Source organism: Strix aluco, chromosome 3 (assembly GCF_031877795.1).
Source record: "Strix aluco isolate bStrAlu1 chromosome 3, bStrAlu1.hap1, whole genome shotgun sequence".
Taxonomy (NCBI): Eukaryota; Metazoa; Chordata; class Aves; order Strigiformes; family Strigidae; genus Strix; species Strix aluco.
The window spans coordinates 5891120-5911560 of NC_133933.1; the positions used below are offsets into that span (position 1 = coordinate 5891120).

The 20441-nt window shown below is 41.0% G+C and overlaps 1 protein-coding gene across 1 annotated transcript in view; it reads left to right on the plus strand.

The window, feature by feature from the left end:
• The window catches only part of SPTLC3 (serine palmitoyltransferase long chain base subunit 3), a 99237-nt gene that overhangs the window by 6047 nt on the left and 72749 nt on the right, over positions 1 to 20441 (plus strand). Inside the window, exons 2-3 of the mRNA XM_074820581.1 lie at positions 2386 to 2467; positions 4617 to 4785. Of these exons, the coding sequence (XP_074676682.1) occupies positions 4669 to 4785 (117 nt within the window). The 5' untranslated portion in view covers positions 2386 to 2467; positions 4617 to 4668. The remainder of the gene's footprint in view (positions 1 to 2385; positions 2468 to 4616; positions 4786 to 20441) is intronic.

Genomic DNA, 20441 nt, shown 5'->3' on the forward strand with positions numbered 1-20441 from the left:
CTGAGACACTCTAGGATTATTTCCCAACCAATTTCAAAGCATTTTGTATATCCTTCAAGGGACGGTTGTGCAAGGGGACTTGAGGGAACCCATCAGCACTTCTGTGCAGTTTTATGCCCAGGTATAGAGTCATATCCCTACTCATTCCCACATATTTATTGGCCAGATAGGGTTTAAAGAGCAAACATGGATTAAGGGTTTTTCCATGTGAACGTTTAGGAGTTTTAGCCTACAGCGAGTACTGATGAAGTCTGGATGAATCTGGAAAGACACCCAGGGAGATCACTGGCCAGCTGATAGCCTGGTACTTGCTGTTTCTTATGTTGCTTTGTTGTTATGGTGTCTTCCCATTTGTTCATTTATATTAGCCTCACTGGTGCTGCTATATCATAAGTCATTTACATACCTGAGACAGAAATTCTGTTAGCTATGTGTCCACTGGCACCAAACATACTGGGATCCTAATCAGAGAATAAGTCATCAATGGTACACAGAGTTTATAAGGTGGACTTCCATTGTAAGAGAAGTGATTGGGAGAGCAAAATGCTTTTTAACTGTGTACTCCATTACCGGGGCATGCTCTGCAGCTATTTTAAAAATATTATTAGAACCATGACTTTTAACAAATAGAGTTAGGCTCCCAGTTTTTTCAGCTTCTGTTTGACACTAGTGTCTCTCCAGTGAAAATAAGCATGAAGTTAGTAGATGTCTTGGTGTAGATCCTTATTGTTTCATGTGGCATGTAAATTTGCATGTCATGAACTGAAATTATCAAGATCTTGCAACTAGATTGCAATACCATTTCACAACTATGCCGCAACTAACTGTTCTCTGGGATGAGCAGGAATCCTGTGGAAATCCTTCTGGCTTATGACATTACACTTTTCTGGGGATCAGCTCTCATGCTTTCTTGCAACATGTACTCTTTTTATTGGTAGGTAATCCAGTAGTGCCATTATAAATGGGGACCCTGTGGCCACTCTCATGACACTAAATGGTCTGACTGGGCCAAAAATCTCATAGAAGGTTAGATGGTTTTGCCCCCATTTCTTGAATGTGTCGGCCGAGGTCAACCTTTTAACCTATCCTGTGTAACAATGGTAGTGCATAGCAGAAAAGTTATTTTCCTCAAGAACTGAGAAACTGCTTAGACAAACCCCTACCCCTCCCTTTTCTCTCTGCTCTGTTGTTAAATCTCAGCTAATTAACTGTATATATTTTACTTCACTTTTGCTGTTCCTCAGCAATTTGTCTCAAAGCATCTACAAAGGTTTTAAACACTTTTATCCTAATTTCAAGAAGTGAGTCAGCAAACACCCAATGGTGTTACCATGCTAATGGCATGTTAAAAAGGGACCCTGGGAATTTATTGGTGTCTCTTCTACAGATTTATAATAATTCTAGTGACATCTTACAAACTTTACCAGCATCTATGTAGAACAGTGTGTGGGGTCTGGTAGTAATCTTAGAAATTAACCATCTTCTTGCTAATATACGAAGAGCAACTTTGTCACTTCTGACCAGTACCTAAGCCACTAAAGAGAAGCACACATATAATCAAAGTAGGACTGGGGTCCGCTGCAGTTACATACACACAGTTCTTGTACAGTCAACATAGCAATTTTTTTTCCTCCCACTTCCCAGAATGGTAAAAAGACAGGGTACTGCTGGTAGTGGTTTTGGTGTTGCAAAGTACACAATTATTGGGTCCTTCCTCCGGTGTCCAGGCAGCATAGACACTCATATTTTTGAGTACTAGATTTAGATGAAGCTAATTGGTAGCATGATAGATATGGATATAGAAGCCTGAGGAACAGATGGCTTTGAGATGGAGTTCTGAAGGTCACAATTCAACATTTTTTTTTACTGCAGGAGAAATACTTCATCCTGTTTACAGATCATCTGTGTGTATTTGGCCAGACTCATCTCTTCTATAAATCACTTGCTCTGAATGGAATCAGGGCAGGAATTATACTCAGCCCCTAATGGTGTTTGTTTTGTGAGCTCTGGCTTTCAGAGCATGGTTAAAAGAAATCTGAAAGGACACCTGTTCTCTGAGGTTTTTAAAATTGCTCAGTTAAATTCATATCTAAATGTAGTCTCTTTTTTTAAGTGCTGCTTGTTTGTGTTCTTAAATGTTAGAGATGTTGAAAACTAAAGTTAATATAGCATATTTAATTCACTATTTTATTCATATAAGGGCACTGGTATTTCATGGGCCTTGAAATAGATAAGAAGTGTAGACTTACACCTTGGGACCAGAGACAGAATTTGTATCATCTGAACTGTTACCTAATCAGAGATTCCAATCCCCCATAAACCTAACTGAAAAAAAAAAATAAGACACATATGAGATGTTAATTATATCACTTTGTGCCCTGGAAGGTGCTCAGTCTGTTGGGAAGCATACCTGGCAGAGGTGCTAGCTGAGACACTGGAAGCTGTTAAGGGGAAGAATGCTACTATGGTAAGTTTTCTTGTCTTGTGTTTATCCCAACAGGGTCAAGATGATCAGCAACTGAGTGAGCAGACAGGATGTTGTACAGATGTTTGATTTGCTGTGACAATCAAGGAAACAATTCCCAAATGAAGAATGCTTCTTGGTGGGAGGGGGATGCCAGGTGCAGAGAGCATGTTCTACATTATTTTGTACTATTTATCATGGTACCATAGGTGATAGATATGCAGGGAATTATTACTGACCGTTCTTTCTGCCTATTTCTGGCTTGTCCTCATCTTAGTCTTTTTCTTGCAAATATGAACTCCTAGCCACTTATCATGACCAATAATTTATCACTACATATTCACAATTAATCTGTAATTGAGTTATCCTTACAAATGCCTTAATGAAGACTGAAAAATACTTTCATACAGAAATGCCTAGGAAAAACACCAAAAAGGTGAAACCTAGAAAATTTGAGTTCTGATGGTGAATCTGGTGTAACAGAAGCAAACATTTTGGTGGTTTACTGCTCTGTGTCATTTTAGTCAGTTAAGGGGATATCTTCTTGACCAAAACTACTACTGTCTTATTAATTGGAATATGTAAGTAAAAGGCTTCTTTCCAAGGATATAAAATCAAACCTAGAGATGGACTGCTTTTTCAGTTGTGCTACACTATAGTGTATCATGGAGGTTTTCTACAGATCTCAGTAGAAGTCTCTGCAGGCCACTGGGTGGTATGAAACGAGGTGAAATGCAGAAGGAAATATACACAGATATTTCTTTTAAACACAGTTCAGTTTAAGTCTCTCCTGGGTAGGAACCAAAAGTTTTCCAACACATCGAAGATATCCCACTTTCCAGATCACTTCAAAGGAGAAAATACATTTTAGCAATTCAGTACATGTCTAAGACAAGTTTCCAAAACCAAGGCAATGTGTTTCCTTGTATATTTTCGCAGTGGTTCATTTAAGATTTAATCTTCTGCATTCCACATACTCAAGTTGTAGGCTGCTTTTTCTGTATATTGCATTTCATTGCCAAGATGACATAGTAATTTTTTCTAATTAAAAATCTCCAAATATTTTTATTCTCCAAGACTTTCATCCTTACTGTTTTCCAAAATAGATACTATAATACAGCTTTCCTTTAATCTGTCTCCATGCTAATTTTAATTATTTTGGGAGGAATTCTCTCAAATGCTGCCAGAGATGCTTATACTTCTATGTTTTGCCACTAAAATCTGAAACAGGAGAATTTGGTTCAGCAAAAGCAATATATGTATTTCCACAATCAATAAACTCTTGTCTTAAAAGCAAGGATGTATTTTAGTCCTGCTTAGTAGTTTCACATGTGATTAAAGCCTGACTTGTTTTAAAACTAAATTAATCAACTTTATAAAAGTCCATTTCCGATTAATTATAATAGCATGCCATTTATTCCATTACTGGCCAAACTGAGTTTAAAGGGACAGTTCACTCTAGTAAACACCTGTGCACGCATCTGTAGGATAGGGCCAAATATATTGTTTCTAGCTCTAGATAAAATTTCGTTTTAATACTAAAATGTTTTCCATTTCCTTGCAGCATTAATGGTGTGTCTATCATGTTACCTATATAAGAAGACATTAAAAAACAAAAGAAAAAAAGTTGTTGTGTTCTACTCAGCGAAATACTACTTTTTGCTGGCCAATGTGCTCTTAGCAGGATGAACCATGTAATTGTAAAGATTACTCTGTTTAAATTTTCAAAACATTTTGTTACTCTACTCTAAACGGAGTGACGTAGCTCTATGTTGAGTGTAATCAGGAGAAAGAAACGTAATGTTCCTCACTGGGAGATATTTAAGAGGTAATATATCTTTAAGTGTCTCCGCCTCTGAATCCACCCACTCCTTGATAGCTGCAGCAGTCTTGTTGACTCATAGAAGCTGTGTTCATACAATAGCCAGCAATGAGCAGTATTTTTCAGAGATTTTAAGAGCACACCTTCTGCTATGTATTTCGCGTTCTAGCTTGCTGGGGCTGAAGGTGTATGAAAGAAACAGTTTTAAGTTTCTAAGATATTGCAAAAGATAGTTCCTCCTCTCATCCCGGAAAATCCTGACAGACCAGTTGGATACCTTTCAGGCCTTAACCAAGAACTTTATCTGCTCGTCCCACTGTCTTTTTACAGTAGAAAGACCTGAGACACCCTTAAGAACTGAGAATCTGACTAATTTAAACAGATGGCTAATCCCAGTGCTGTCTGCAATGGACATCTACATCATCATCATCATCAGAAACAGAATAACCTCTTAAAAAGTGGAATGTATAAGAAAAATGGAATTACTAAAGGAATGAAGGTAAGGTTCAATTGTTTACCCTAATTGCCTCAATATTGAAAACAAATAGGTAGTTGCAACATTACTTATTAAGCTAGATTTATGGCAGTCTTAGTCTTCATTGAACAGGTTGTATGGATTAGGCTTGTGTGTTAAATTTGATAGTCTTGGGACCAGAAGCTGCTTTTTTTCTGCCATCCTGAACTGCAGTGAGAGTTGTGAATGCTCATGCAACATACTGTTGGTCCCGTGGACTAACTAGGGTCTAGTTCATATCAAACACAACGAACACATGCACTCTGAAATGTAGTAGTTTCCTTCTAAAGCTTAACCGATGGTGGAATTGACTTTGCGATGTATTAATCACTAGTGGAAAGCTGTTTTATCACCTTAAAGTGTGTGTGGAGTGGTCTTTAAAGTGTGATTTATTGCTGTACAAGTATAACCAAAAAAACGTAGGCAGGAGAAGCAGTCTTTTCTTAATGTTTACATTACTGCAAGGTTGGTTTAACTGATGCCTGCACTTTACTGATGCCTGCTTTCCAGCCTTGTACTCCTTAAAATCCGAGTCAGTTTACTATTTTCTCAAGCTGTTCTTTTTGAAACTAGTGCTTCTCATTTATGTGAATGTTCTGTAGCACAGTCGGCATGTAACATCCTAAAGAATGAACCACAAAACCAAAGGTATGCTTTTGCCAAAAAAGCCCAAATCTTAAATATTGTCTGTCTGCAGTACCTGTTCTGACTGGGAACATACTGTCTTGAAACGTCATAACTCTGGATCTTGATGTGATAATTAGTAGAAAGTCTTGTATTGACTAGAAAAAGGCTGGCTTTACAGCGTGGTGTGACGGTGAGAGGGGGATGGAGAAGGTTGCTTTTGGAGCCTGAGAACTCACCTGACCATCCCTGTCGAAAGCTTTAGACAACAACTGTGGCGAGGTCTCCTCCGTTTTACAAATAAACTGCTATCTTATATCTTTCTCTAAATGGCGCTCTCACACGCCTAGCACACTAATGAAGGCACGCCCAGTGTCATGCTTAATGATTGTCTGGCTTTAGGTGTCTCCCTTGGTATGGGTGTTTCCCAATCCTTGGCTTGTGTAGGATGAGGAAAGCAAAAAAGCTTGTGCAATGATTGAAAAGGCCTTTCTCGGGATTTGCTTCCAGAAAGATAATCTAGCATCCTTTTATCTATCACATATATCTCCTCATCATTTTATGTGTTAGCTATTTGACACAACAATGCCTGAAATCTTTGCCTTCAGTTTGAGTGACAAATTCCAAGGACTAAGCCTTGCCATTCATTTATTGTTAACCTGCTGCAAACGACCGGTTTTTAAAGCAGTAGACTCCCAGGAGGGGATTAATTAGGATTTCCTCCTTAATAGGAAAGATATGGCTAGAGAAGTAAAGTAGAATATTACTGAGGGTGAGCAAAAAGGAAATAAAGATTGCCCTGAAAGGGGTGGCAAAGAGATGAAGGAAATGTTAGTAGATGTACCTGCTAGATTAGTGAAGTCTTACAAGAACCATATGGTTGGAGGAGAAGGGGTTTTACCCTGCCATGTGACATATGAAAGAAGCACTGCACCACTGGTAAATACCTTCCATGGCTGAGGAAGTGGTAAGGAAGTGAAACCTTAGAAAGTTCAGGAGGCTTATCAAAAGCACATTTGGTAAGTCGAGGTCTAGTGCTGTGTTCCGAATTACATGCCATTTCCCCTCTCTTCCTGCTTCAAACACAGATTGGGAAAGAAGGAAACAATAACAGACAAGAGTCTGTATGAACCAGGAATCTCATTCCTGGTAGGAATCTCCCCATTCCTGTCTGGTCTGTTTCCCCGCCCCAGCTGCCTCACCCTGTTCGGTACTTACGCTTTATCCCATTTTACAGGAACAGATACTGCTCCTTCCTACCCGATCTGTTTACATGACTTACTGCTGTAGGTGTGCGACTTCACGCAGTCTTCCAGTGTGTTTATATTTGCAACACCTCGCTGAGGTGTGCTTCCCACTTTACAGCTGGGATCTGAGGAGCAGGGAATATGGCAGCTGGGTGCACAAGGAAGCCTGTGCAGGAACCAGACCCAGGTTTGTCATGATTCCAGTCATCCTCCTCTTTTGCTCTTTCTCCACTTTGCCCCAATTTCCCCTAACACACACACGTATATGTACTTTACTGCCTATTCAGTAAATCAATTCACCATTAAACAACTTAACATAGGAGGGGAAATACAGCGCTAGGATATTCAGAGGACGTGACTAATGATGCTGGTTCTAGCACTTGAGACTTGTGGCAGTTCTTGGGGTTAGTTACAGCTGTGTTACTTTGTAAGGAGGGAAAGAGGATGTGTTCTCGTCTGAGAGAGGCAACTGGTGGTACAGAAGCTGCAGCAAGGGCATGGCACAGTGAAGGCTTCTAAACCGGGAATATGTAGCAATAGTTGCACACAATTGACTGACTGGAACATCAGGCTTTGCAGAAATTAGCTCCATAAACCCTTTTTTTTCTAGGGAGCCCACAGGAAGCATTGGCTTCAGGAAATGCTGGCTTTGGAAACACTGCTTTTGAAAACAGTGGCTCAGCAACAATGTGTTTTGCATCTTAATGATTTAAGAACATTCTGCGTGTCTGTGTGTGCATGACAGAAATAGAGAAGCAATTCTGATACAGCAAAACCCCCAGGTTTCCAAAGAAAGGATTTTGTTCAATGCGTTGGGGGAGGTAATTAGGGATGATCAAATGTGGGGGAGTAGGGAGGCTCTCTTTGCTTCTAGCAATCTGTGGCATACCAAGGACGGAAAGGGAGGTAGCCAAGTAATAAAGCCTCAGTGAAGCACCCTACCAGAAGAGAAGCTGTTGCTGCTCTGGGGTGGGACTGCTTGTTTGAATAGCTTCTGGGATTATTTTAAGTCCGAGTCGCTCAATTCTAGCTGATAGCACAGACTCCTGGACACCAGGCCTAACCACGTCCCCACAACCATGCTGCATCCTTGCATTCATTGGAAGTTGAGCCACAGTAAGACCTAAGCTTTGGGAGGTGGGTCATGGGCCATGTCTTCCACTTCATTAGTGCTTATAACACAGGCAGATGCTTTGTGTTCTTCCAGAACCTGTAGCATGGACTTGCCTTTATCCAAAGCACAATTCAATAGCTAACCTATTTGTTTATGTAACTGTAGTAGCCAGGAGAAGGTGTTTTCCTAGCAGTGGTTTCTTTTGCTGTTATATTGCTGTTGATTAGGTGTCAAATGTAGGGGACATTGGAATTTTAAAACAATAAATATGTTTGTCCAGTGGAAACTTCTTTTTTTCTAAAGTACACATGCAACATTTTATTTCTTTGATAGATCCCCTTGGATGCCTTAGAGAGCTTCCAAGACACTATAAAGCTGTTTGCAAATTCTTTTTTTTTTTTCTGTTCTGCACTGAGAATGGCAGTAGCTTGGAAGAAACTTGCAATGAACAAGACTACAGCCTTTTCCAGGGCTTTCAATCTCCTTTCTGAAAGCAAAAAAGAGCCCAGGATGAGATCAAACTCAGTAACATCTGCCCCACTTACTTGATAGCCCGAAAATATTATAGTCTCTGGCATTTAAGGGCTCTAAAATTTGGAAGCTGATTATATTTACCCTCTTCCCCGTGACATCTGGACCTCCTCCGAACTGTTCTACTCTGCTACTGATTCAGTACTTCAGCAGTTAGTTTCAGTCCCTTCCATGCTTTTGTCTCCTTTGCTTTTCTTCCTCTCGTTTCTACACTATAATGTCACTTACTCCCCAGTGAAGATCTTAAAGAAAACATTGATTGTTCAAAAAGAGAGTCATGCCGTGCAACTGGGAATTATTTTCTTGTATGTTGTAAATGCACCCTGTAATTTCTTTGTGCTTTGTCCTCTCGCATATATAGATCACACTTACTTCATGTGCTTCTGCAGTAGTTCGTGTAACTGGGGCATTCTGGATGCAAACTCAATATAAATGTTAATAAGTCCCTCGGGGAAAAAAAAGTAAGCTAATTCCCACAATTAGAGTCATGAGATAAGGCATATTAATAAGAGAAAGGAGGGAGCATTAAGGCTGATCACATTATAGCCTTTTCAGATGTTTGCAGCCTCAGCTGTACAACCAGAATCATTTTTTTTTTTCCTGAAATACCTTCATTTTTTGGTGTTACTTTGGGTGAAAACAAACTGAAAGGAGACATCATTGGCCGCAGCTTGTTTCACTTGCAGCACCTAAGCCTTTTGGACTTGTTCCATTGTGTATGTATTAGTGGAAAGTGCAATCCCCATAAGCCCTCTGGATTTCATAGCTGTAGTGACAACAGGAAAATACTGAGAATGGGTTTCCAGTCAGAGTTCTCTACCAATCACTACACCTGTTGCTTCACCTGCACCACAGACATGACTTCCTCATCCTCAGTTCCTGGCTTCTCTTCTCCTTGGTTTCGAGCCCCAGAAATTTGTTGCTTTGTACCAGCACTCTTGGCTAATAATCACAGGCCTTGGATCCACACCCTTGTTTCTGTCATCTACCCTGCTATGTGATGAGCTCAATGCACTGGAAGCAGGAAATGTTGAAGACGTCTTTCTGCAAACTGAGATGTGACCAGTGTGTAGGCAGATGTAACAGTCAATGACTCTTGTAACAATGCTTTAAGTGTGTTGCATGAGACTTTACATGCAGGGCTAGAGATTTTTCACATAGCACAATAAGTAAGTTTCCAGTAGGGCTGGAGTCACTACCCTGTTAACACCTGGAAATCTCTAAATTCGGGAAATTAAATTTTGGAAGTTTAAGCCCTGAGCATGTATTTATTTGCTTTGACTTGAAAGACCTAGTATGTCAGGTCTTTAAGGACAACCTCCTCTTAGCACAAGAACAGCTCATCCTTGTACTCATGAAAACAAGTAAATGTATCAGGAGGCTAGTTTAGCTAACCAGATAACCTATGATGGAGCTCCAGTGCAAAGAAGTGGTATCCAAGAGGTAGAAGTAGGAATGGGCTACAAAAGAAGAATTTTGGAGCGTTGCAGGGGCAAGTAGGGATGGTATTAGGAAAGCCAAAGCTCACCTGGAGTTGAATTTGCAAGGGACATCAAGGGAAGCAAGAAGAGCTTTTACTGCTACATTAGTAGTAAATAAATAAATGGGGAAAATGTGGCCCATTTCTGGATGGTGTGGGTGACTTAGTGACTGCAGATACAGGTAAGGCTGAGGTACTCCATGCTTTCTTTGCCTCATTTTTCCCCAACAAAGTCTTCCAAGCCTCTGTGTCGTCAAACTACCAGTAGTGGAAGAAGACTGAGTCATAGATCTCTTGAGAAATCTCAACCCAGGGTGCTGGCTGATGTCATAGTGCTATCACACACTATCATCTTTGAAAGGTCATGGATATCAAAGAAGATATTTGGTAACTTAAGAAAGGCAAATATTTCACAGGTAGATTTCTAGCGAAGGTTGTTTCTGCAAGCATAGAGAGGAAGGTGATTTGGAATAGCAGGCATGGATGTACAAAAGATAAAGGATGTTTGACTGACTGATTGTCTTTTATGATGAAGTAGCTAGATTTGTGAATGAGGGGAGAGTGATGAATGACATCTACCTTGACTTTAGCAATACTGTCCTCATAAGCTACTTGGGATATTACGGTCTCGATGGGTAGACTACTATATGGGTTAATAACTAGCTGGATCATTGGGCTCAAAGGGTAGTGGTTAATGGTTCATACTTTGCCTGGAGGCTAGAGAGGTTTCATATATGGGAAAAAAAAAAAAAAAAGGTGCAGATAACAGCACTGGGACATGTTGCTCCGGAGCCTCTATCATGGAGGCTTTAAGGATCCAGCTGGGCAAAACCCCTAGCACCCTGCTGGGAATTTGGTGTTGACCTGCCTTTGAACACAAGGATGAACCAGAGACCAGCTGAGGGCTGATTCAGTCTAAATGAGTCTGTGACCTTTTAGTGTAAGGAGGCAGCATTTCTCTGGTAAGAGTCAGCTGCAGTGATCTAAAAATGGACATAACTGATGTAGAACCCCAGTGGGGCTTCTGTGGGTAATTAGCTGGCAAGCAGCTTATTCTTGCTCAGTAGAGGTAATTAGTAAAAGAAAGCCATGAAGTGGCTAGTCCCATTGCCTGCCTACTTACGTCCCTTCAGCATGGGAATTAATTACCTTTGCAAGCTGTAAGTGGAGTCTAGCTTTCAGAAACAAGTAAGGTAATGCGCGTTTCCTACTTGCTATGTCAGCAAGGGATGTAGCTGGCTGTGTTCCATTGCAGAAGCAAGTTCATTAATATAATGGGCAGAATGATAAGATAATGGCTGCTTTGGAACTGTCTAGGTCTCTGTGTGAGCTGACACTGGCAGGATACAGGAACAAACACAAAGCCTACAGACGAAATGCAAAAAGTAAATTTATTTTCATTACCTCACCAACCAGGGGATCCCTGAAGCAGCACCCAGGCAGAGGCACACAAGCGGGGACACAGGCACCGCAGAGCTCAGTCCATGCTAGAGGGTCACCAAACCTGCTCTTTTCCCCTGTATTTCAGGGATTTGCGCAGGTGTAGTTTACCACTGTGCTTTGCTCTTTCCCACAGCAGGGGAGGAATCTCAAGCGTGTTCGATAGGGTGTCTCTAAGTCTCTCACAGGCCAATGTTATCAAAAGACAGATGTTGTACTTGTCCAACACACAAGGCTAGACAACAATTAATATGATATATGTGTTTTTCTACACCTCAGCTGTAGGTGACTTGAGCGTGTTTATAAACCTTCTTGTCAGTCTCCCCTTATTTTCCCACATTCCATCCCCTCGCTCAAGCAACCACTTCTGCTCGGGCTGGCAAAGCGGGAGGTGTCCATTTGGGCTTGCGGGGTTTAGGGCAGGGTAATTTAGAGGCACATAATAAACACATATAGAAAAAGGAATAAACACATCTCTATAGTAATGCTTTGAATCAGGTGTTCCACTCATCCTGTCAGGGAATTAAACCATTCAGCCAGCCAGGTACAACCAGTAGATTGTTTCATTTGATGCATTAAGTTGAATGTCGTCCGATTCATCAGTTATGTTAAAGCAACACATGCCGTCAAAATCGGAGCAGTGTTTATGGTGTCAAAGAAGGGGATGGTCCACCGCCAATCGATTTTGTAATGTTCCTTGGTGTACAGCCGTTACCTACTTGGAAATAATAAGAATGAGGAACATTAATATCAAAAGTACTTAGCATAGCATAGTTCTGCAATACAGCTACTGGGGTTGGCACGCCAATGAAACACGTTGTCAAAAGATCTGCAGCTGTTAATCCTCTCTTAATACAAAAGGCAGATGAGTTAGTTAGAGACCAACCAAATCCGAGTATTTGTAAGTTGATCTTAGAAATGTATCCAGGGCATGTGTGTCTAGTACAAGACTACAAAGCACGACAAGCCAGCCTGTGATAAGGGAGGAAAAGAGGAGTGTCATCTCCTTCCAGTAATACATATGCTGTTGCTCCAGCTCCTTCAGCTAATATCACTCTGGTTTGATAACCTCATGTGAGGTAATAGCCTTCACAGATTGAAGAGCTATGGCTTGCACTTTTTCAGATTGAACTTCAATTCAGCGTTGAGTTCATGACACCTATAACACTGTTCCTCTAGGTTAGGCACAGGTATTCACTGGAAATACCTGAAATACAAGAACTCAAGAATCTGATATCAACAGAGGATGTAAAATAAGAGAAGTTGGGATACAGAACCATATGGCGTTCTCAGGGGTTATTATATGAATCTTCATGTTTAGACTAATAGGTTGCGGTCCCACCACACAATCCGTCAGTGTAAACAATTCCATTTCCCCTGTAGTAAATGTTTTGGGAGAGATACCATCTGGAAGAATTTCAATCCTCACCATGTTTTGTAATGCGATCACAGGGTGTTTGATTATGATTATTTTGGCTATTTAACCAAAAACCTGCTTTAGTAAGATGTGATCTCCAGCATTGTAAAGTTTTAGTACTGGTTAGCTTTTTTAATTGTTCCTTCAACATCCCATTCATTCTTTCAATCAAGTTATTAGCTTAGGGATGGTAGGCAATGTGGAATATCCAATCCATCCCTAATCCTTGACCCCAATCTTGGACATTATGTCCAATAAAGTGTGTTCCTTTGGTCACATTGCATTTGGTGAGGAGGTCTGTATTGGTGAGTTGTTCTAATGCTTCAATTGTGTTATGTTGATTAGCATATTCAGTGGGTTTAGCAAAAAACAGTCCTGACACTGTATCCACAGTAGAGGATACATATCGCCACCCCCTTGACAGGGGCAGGGAGCCCCTGTAATCAACCTGCCAGGTATTCAAGGCCCACTGACCCTGTTTTATCTTTCCCTATGGCCTACATAATGCCCTTAAATATAGCTGCATACGAATAGTACAATTATGTGCACCTGCTTTATAAATATGTAATGGCTATTGAAAAGAAAGCATTAACAAAATCTGTTGCCACCATCCAGGGTTGTAAATTTTTGCTGATTTTTTTCTATGAGTAACCATATCTGGTACCATAACTGCAAGGGGGAAGGTGAGTGACTTTATTCAACTCTCTACAGTCTACAGTCATTCTCCAAGTGCCGTCTGGTTTTCGAACAGGCCAAATAGGATTATTAAAAGCAGTTATGGTTTCCTTAACGATTCCCACTTGTTGAAGTGCCTGAATGGTTTGAGTAATTTCCTCCTCCCTCCTGGAATATGATATTGTTTTACAGTTACCACCTTGGCAGACACAGGCACCACAACAGGATCCTACTTCATGAATCCACAGAAGATGGTTATGGGTTGAATAGAAAATCCCGCCTGTGAAGTCCTGAAGCAGAAGTGACCATTTAAAGTTTCAACTGTTCATCCTGCCAACACATCAATACCCAAGATATAGTCTTTAATTGGGGAAATTAACACTGTTGTGGTAAATGAAGTGGCATTTCCTATTGTTAAGGTAACCTTAGCTCGGAGGCAGGGGTCGGATTTCCCCCAGTCCACAGATCTGTCATGTGGCTTCTTTACTATTAATATTGCTATGTAATACAGTAACCTCAGCTCCAGTATCCACCAGACCTAACACATGTAAAATCCCCCAGACCGCCACTTTATAGTTAAAGGAACGTAGGGGTGTCTGTCCCCTTCACAGTAAGAGGCTACAGTGGCAGCAATTTTGGGGGACCTGTCAAACCTTCATTTCTGCTGTTTTGGCATTTGCCAGGTAATTCCTTGCCTTGAGGTGGCAGGCGGGGGTGGAGGGTGGGCGCAGAGTTGGTGGTGGGGCCAGGGGCCATTGGCTTTTTTGCGTAGGTGTTAACTCCTGCCATCGGTGAAACATTTCTGATGTTGTAATCCCATTTATTTCTGATCGTGGGACACCAGCCTGTACAAGATCATTCCACATTTGTTTCCTCATCACCCGTGATGTAACTCCTTTCGGTTTTGCCAGCTTTCCTTTATTCACCACCCACACAGATGGTCCCAAAGTTATAGCCCAATTTTCCCTCAAGGTATTTGCTAGAGTGCCTACATTACCCATCGCATTTGTGACTGCTGGTATAATCAAGGGTTTTAGTGAGGCAGGCACTCCTCTCAGAAGCTGCGTTTTGATACTTCTTGTTACTTGCTACCCTGTCCAGATTGAATTCTGTAATCAATGCATGAGCCACTGCTGTTATCAGAATGTTCCCAGGCACAGCAGAGTAAGAAGATAAGCAGTACAGCAAGCAGCGACAGCAAAAACCAGCCAATGAGTACTAGACTCTAATATAGAGTAAGACAAGCAAGGTCCATGGCAAGCACAGAAGCCTGCCAATTAATAACTAAACAGCAATAACAACTATAAATTTGATCTAGCACCTTCCAATCAAATCTGTCATTATCTTGAATCCTTCACGCCCCGTGTTGGGTGCCAAGAAAGTGTCATGGTTTAACCCCGACCCGCAACTAAGCACCACACAGCCACTCGCTCACTCCTCCTCTCTGTTTATTAGGGGTATGCACTATCAACCGTTCTTCAGTATCTTGCAGCCCACTGCAATGCTCTGTTTCAGTAGTAATTACTTCTTGCGCAATTGCCTTTGCATCTTGTAAAGTCCTGCCTTTCCTTTCCAATTTTCTCATTTTACTCTGTAATACAACAACTTCATGGTCAAGAGCTCTAAGATCAGTGACTAATAACCATCCCAATCTCCCCTCTAACTTGCAACAAGAATCTGATGCTGCTGTCCACGGCAATCCCCATATAGCTGTTTTAATTCTTTGGGGGGTAACCACCACACTGTCATCTGTTTCAGGCCATGCTTCTACCCCATGTAGCCAGGAAAGTGGCCATGGGGGTCCAGGGCTCAGTATTGGGCCATCCAAGAATATGGACAATCACTGTCGTGGCCTCCCCAGTCCCCAACTTTTTTGCCACTGTTCCTGGATCCTGCTGACTATGCCCAAAGTGTAAGCCAGTACAGGCAGAACACAGGAGCAACCACAAAGCCTACAGATGAAATGCAAAAAGTAAATTTATTTTCATTACCTCACCAACCAGGGGATCTCCGAAGCAGCACCCGGGCAGAGGCACACAAGCGGGGACACAGGTACCGCAGAGCTCAGTCCATGCTAGAGGGTCACCAAACCTGCACTTTTCCCCTGTATTTCAGGGATTTGCGCAGGTGTAGTTTACCACTGTGCTTTGATCTTTCCCACAGCAGGGGAGGAATCTCAAGCATGTTCGATAGGGTGTCTCTAAGTCTCTCACAGGCCAATGTTATCAAAAGACAGATGTTGTACTTGTCCAACACACAAGGCTAGACAACAATTAGTATGATATATGTGTTTTTCTACACCTCAGCTGTAGGTGACTTGAGCATGTTTATAATCCTTCTTGTCAGTCTCCCCTTATTTTCCCACAGTCTCTATAAAACCTGATTTTTCACCAGAATGATGGTTAACATCATGCTGCCTCTCACAGCTTGCTGTTTGCAAATGTGCAGTGGTGATTCAAATCCTGTTTTATAGGGTACTAGACGACCATAAAGACCCCTTAATTTATCATGATATGCAGGACTGTTTCTGCTTCCAACAAGACTTATGAACTCTCTTATGGATTATTATTTTTTAATTTCTTTTTAAAGAAAATTAACTTCTGTTGTGGCTAGGACTGTGGCATTAGCCAGCAAAACAGGAAATTAAATTTCCGTACAATGACCAGTGGCTCAGCCAGAGAATTCCTGCCATTCCTGGCAGCTAATTTTTCCACTTTTAGAAAGCAACCAAGTGGGAAGTTTTGTGAGACTATTGTCTGAGAGAGTTGTCATTGTGGGATGGATGTTGAATTGGGAAGAAAAATTCGTTTAAGGAGAAGAGGAGGAAGCAGGAACCAGCAGTATTGTGTGCCAGACTGAAGAGGAGCTGGAATGTTTTGCACTTTAAGCTATATTAATTTAGCCAGATAGGTAGAGCATTCAGTGGGATACCTTTAGTATAAAACTGCAAGGTGAAGGAAGAGCTGAATTTCCAGGGCAGATACCATCTATCTGCACCCATGTCTTCAGCGCAAACTAATGTTTAACCTGTTCTGTCCAGGTGACTTTCTGCCTCCTGAAGTGTTTTAAATTTCTGGGAGAACATTCAGTGTAGATGAAACTCAGCAAAGCCTTGTCTGTTCTTCTGATCATCTGTCATTTTGGAAATTACTTAGCTGTATACTTTCCTTTGTTCATTTGGCCAAGCATAGGCTTTGACATGTGCTCTGTCGTTTCCCCCTCTTCCAAAAAAATCTCTTGCTTCCCCTCAGCCTACCAAGAAGTGAGAATTTATTCACTTAGCAACAGGAATATGGAAAGACAAATTTGTGGTGAGGAGCTGAGACTTGTAGCCATTTCAGCCAACACCATGCTGCTCTCTGGTCCCTCCAGGAAATTTCATTTGAGTTTCTGCTTCCCTGTCACTGCTGCTGATTCACATGGTCTGAAGAGCTGCCATACATCCCTCTCTGTGACTTGCATACAGCTATCTAAGACTTTAACCTGGCTAATCTTCTCACAGTTGCAAAGCTATCAGCCTACACGTGGAATCACAGTGGTCATTTGTACATTCTTGAGCTTCTTGGGGCTGGTCTGCAAGAGAGTGCCTCACTCTGTCCCTGTATTTCAATTCCCTGTCCATTCCTCGTGTCTCCACAAAACTTTGTGTTTCTCTTCTGAAAGAAACATTTCTCCCTCCGTGGTTCCCAGGTTGCACTCCCTGAAGGTAAATGTAGCTGTGATCAGGCGTTTGTGTACACTGTTGTGGGGTTGATCTGTAAAGATCACCCAAGCCACTGCCTGGAGAGGGCAGGATACAGGTGTTTCCACCCAGTCCTAGCAGCCATGTGTCAGTGACTGTAGTAATTTAGGTGGGAACTTTTGAGGCCAGGGAATATAACTCAAGAAATAAATTTAAGATCACCTGTGCTCGTCTGGTTGTACCTCATTGTCAGCTGTTCCCTGAAAGAATCCCCGACCCGTGATCTGATCAAATATATCTCCTACTTGGGCCACGTGCTGATCAGCCTCAAAGTTTCCAGTGCTACACAGATACCCACAGCAAACAATGAAACAGTTCAAGGCCAATGAGCTTTTGTTGAAGGCATTTCATGGTCCAAGAAAGCATTTGAAAAATCAATATATTTTCCCAGCTTTTTAAGATCATATTCATGTAAGTTCCTGAGTTTGAGCTTTTGAACTTCCAGCAATGTCTTGTCTTCAGGCATGCTCAAAGGGAACATTTTACTTTGTCTCTGGCACAAAAATGTGTGTCTGCACATCTCTTGATGTCGTATCTTCTTTATAAGGCATTGGTCTCCTGTGCAATTTTTTCCTTGCATCATTGTTGCATAAACAGTTTTTTTTGTTTGCATATGTGGGTGGTAAGATTGTTTGGGAGGTTCTAGGAGGTACCAGGGTGTGTTAATCCCGAAGGGGGAAATCTTGGTTTTTTGTTGTTTTGTTTTGACCACAAAGGAAACAAACCCTTTTCAAACTGTTTTGATGCAATCTCCACCCCTTTTCCTCTCTTCTAATCACAATCCTTCACCTGTGGGCCATCATCCTCGGTTTCTTTTCACTTACTCTAGATTATAAAAGAACCAATAGTGAGATTTTTATAAGCCTTTAACTATTGGATTGGTCCATCTGTGTGTGAACATATAAGGGGTCTTACAAAGTAGATTCTGCTTTCTGTGTGTGTGTAGTCCAGTTTCATCCCCAGCTAAGAAATACAAAATTACTTTATCAAATAATCTAGGAAGAATCCCACATGGGTGGAACTTGCTTATTAGTATTTTTGGCTTTCAGCACATTTGTTAACAGTTGAACTGTAAAGTTGAACTCAGAACCTTTGTTTCTAAAATCTAATTCATACCCATAACCAAGCAGGAACAAGTACAGATCCCAAACCAGAAATGAGCATTTGCCAAAATCTACACGTTTTAAAGAAAAAAGTTAACGCTGTTGGTTTTCATTCTGTGACAAGTATGCTGTTGGTATATGCTAAGTCTAATTGCTTGTTCTTAAAATCTACACACATTTTCAAGGGATAGAAAGCTTATCAATTCTGTAATCTGTCTTTATTTTCAGGTGTATATTAATGGAACTGGTATGTTGACATGCAGTAGTGTGGAATGTTGGCTATGCTGTGTGCATTAGTAAGACTTAGCAAAATAATTATGACTAAGTGTGTGTCCTGAGACAGGAGACATGTGCTTTGGGCGCTGAGGAGTAGCTTTAATAAAATACAGTTTCACCTTGGGTTAAACCTTTTGTCCCAGGAGAGGTGTAATTTATTGCATCCCTGAAAAGGAATTAATTGGCCTCTTCACATCTCTTGCTCACCAGTGAAAGCTAAAGAAATAAAATTCTGTAAGAGATGACTGTCTTTAACCAAAGATATACAGGATCAAGAAGGGCTGGAAGGAAGCTTTCCTTTTTTTTGTATGTCTATTGTGAGGATGGATAGCTGAGCAGGGTCGCCCCAAAGTCCTGGCCCTTGGGCATTGGTGCTTAGTGTAGAAATCTGGCAGAGGACTTGTTGTTACAGCAGCAGTTTTCAGCATGAAGTAACATCTACAAGATCCTTCCATCTCCCTCCATGTCCAATGTCTTCCCAAGCACACAGATTCACCTGTCCATTTTCAACAGGCTTTTCTCTGCACTTCAAAAGTGTCTTGGCTCTTCCTCAATTTCTGTCGTGACAAGAGAAATCTCTTCCCTTTATTGTCTTATTATATAAAGGAAGTCCTGTCATCACCACTTTGATTTGGTAAAGAAATCACTGTGGCTTTTGCATTAGAGATACGTCTCTGAAGGTTACGCAAGAGTGAAAGTCAACAGACTCTCTGCTAGTAATGAACAAGACGGCGTTACCAAGCATGACAGATCAAAAGTGGAGCTCTATCAGCTTCCATCTCACCCCCAACCCAAAGTATCAATTAATTGATGCTTTTGAAAATGTTGGTGTGAACTTCTTTATGCTTTCGGCACAGCATAATTAAATCAAGCAAATCAGAATGTAAAAATCAGCTTTACCCATCAATAGGTGGAAAATATTTTAAAATTTGCAGAGATGAGGTACTATTGGTAGTTTTTTATATCTGTGATTCAGTATAACTGGACATCTTTTGAAAACTTGTCTCACATGTGGGCTGAGGATTACATGGGTTTATGTAAGTGAAGTGAAGCATATTTTTATTTGGTTTTGTCAGTATTACTATCAGACGCTTTAGCTTTTTTGACTGTTTCGGTATGTACCTGATGAGAAGCAAAGCATCATAATCCCATGATTTTGTTAGAAAGATGTTAACATTTATAGGAAACAAAATTTCTTTCAATGACAAGTTATGCAGATTTTTAGAAGGTCAGGTAGGCATGCTTATTTTTATTCCCTGCTGAACGCTTTATAGGTGTCAAAAATGTATGTGGTTGGGAAGGGGAGTGTTGTAAGAGGGGGAAAAAACGCCAACACCCACAGAGTTTGTTCTTTCAGCATGGTGGCATTATACAGTCTCGGTTGGTTTTGGCCTCATTTCCTATAGAGACAAGACTTATTTAATGATACTATCTGTCTGTCAGCTCCTTAACAACTTGTGAACTGTTCAGTCATTTTCAGTCAGATTTGACAAAGGCATATCATCCACTCTTTCCTTAACATAGGCAGCTGGGCACAGGAGAAAGGCCCTGCACTTTCCCTGTTGAAAGAGAAGCTGCAGTGTCAACTCATTCCTCCAATATCCTGGAGAATCTGTAGTGGAAAGGAGATTTGATCTACCTCCCAAATAAGAAGGAAGTTTCTGTCAGTGTGTTGCTTTATTTGACACCAAAGTCAGTCAACATGAGACACATGTAGAAACCCAGAATTTCTTATTTCCAGAGTTCATAGTGCTCTGTTTACTTCTGCTCTAAGTCATTTCCACATGATGCGTATCTTCCCATGCATTTCTCTGGAATTTATTTAGTCTGTAAGTCTTCTGAGATAAAGACTTCATTTTCTGTCCTCTTCTTGTAAAATACTCGGTACACACAGGAGCAGTATCTATTAAATGTACCTTCACTCACAGGGATTTTCATCAAAGTCTTCCCACTTTTTCAAATGTCAGTGATTTGTTATCAGTATTGTGTAAA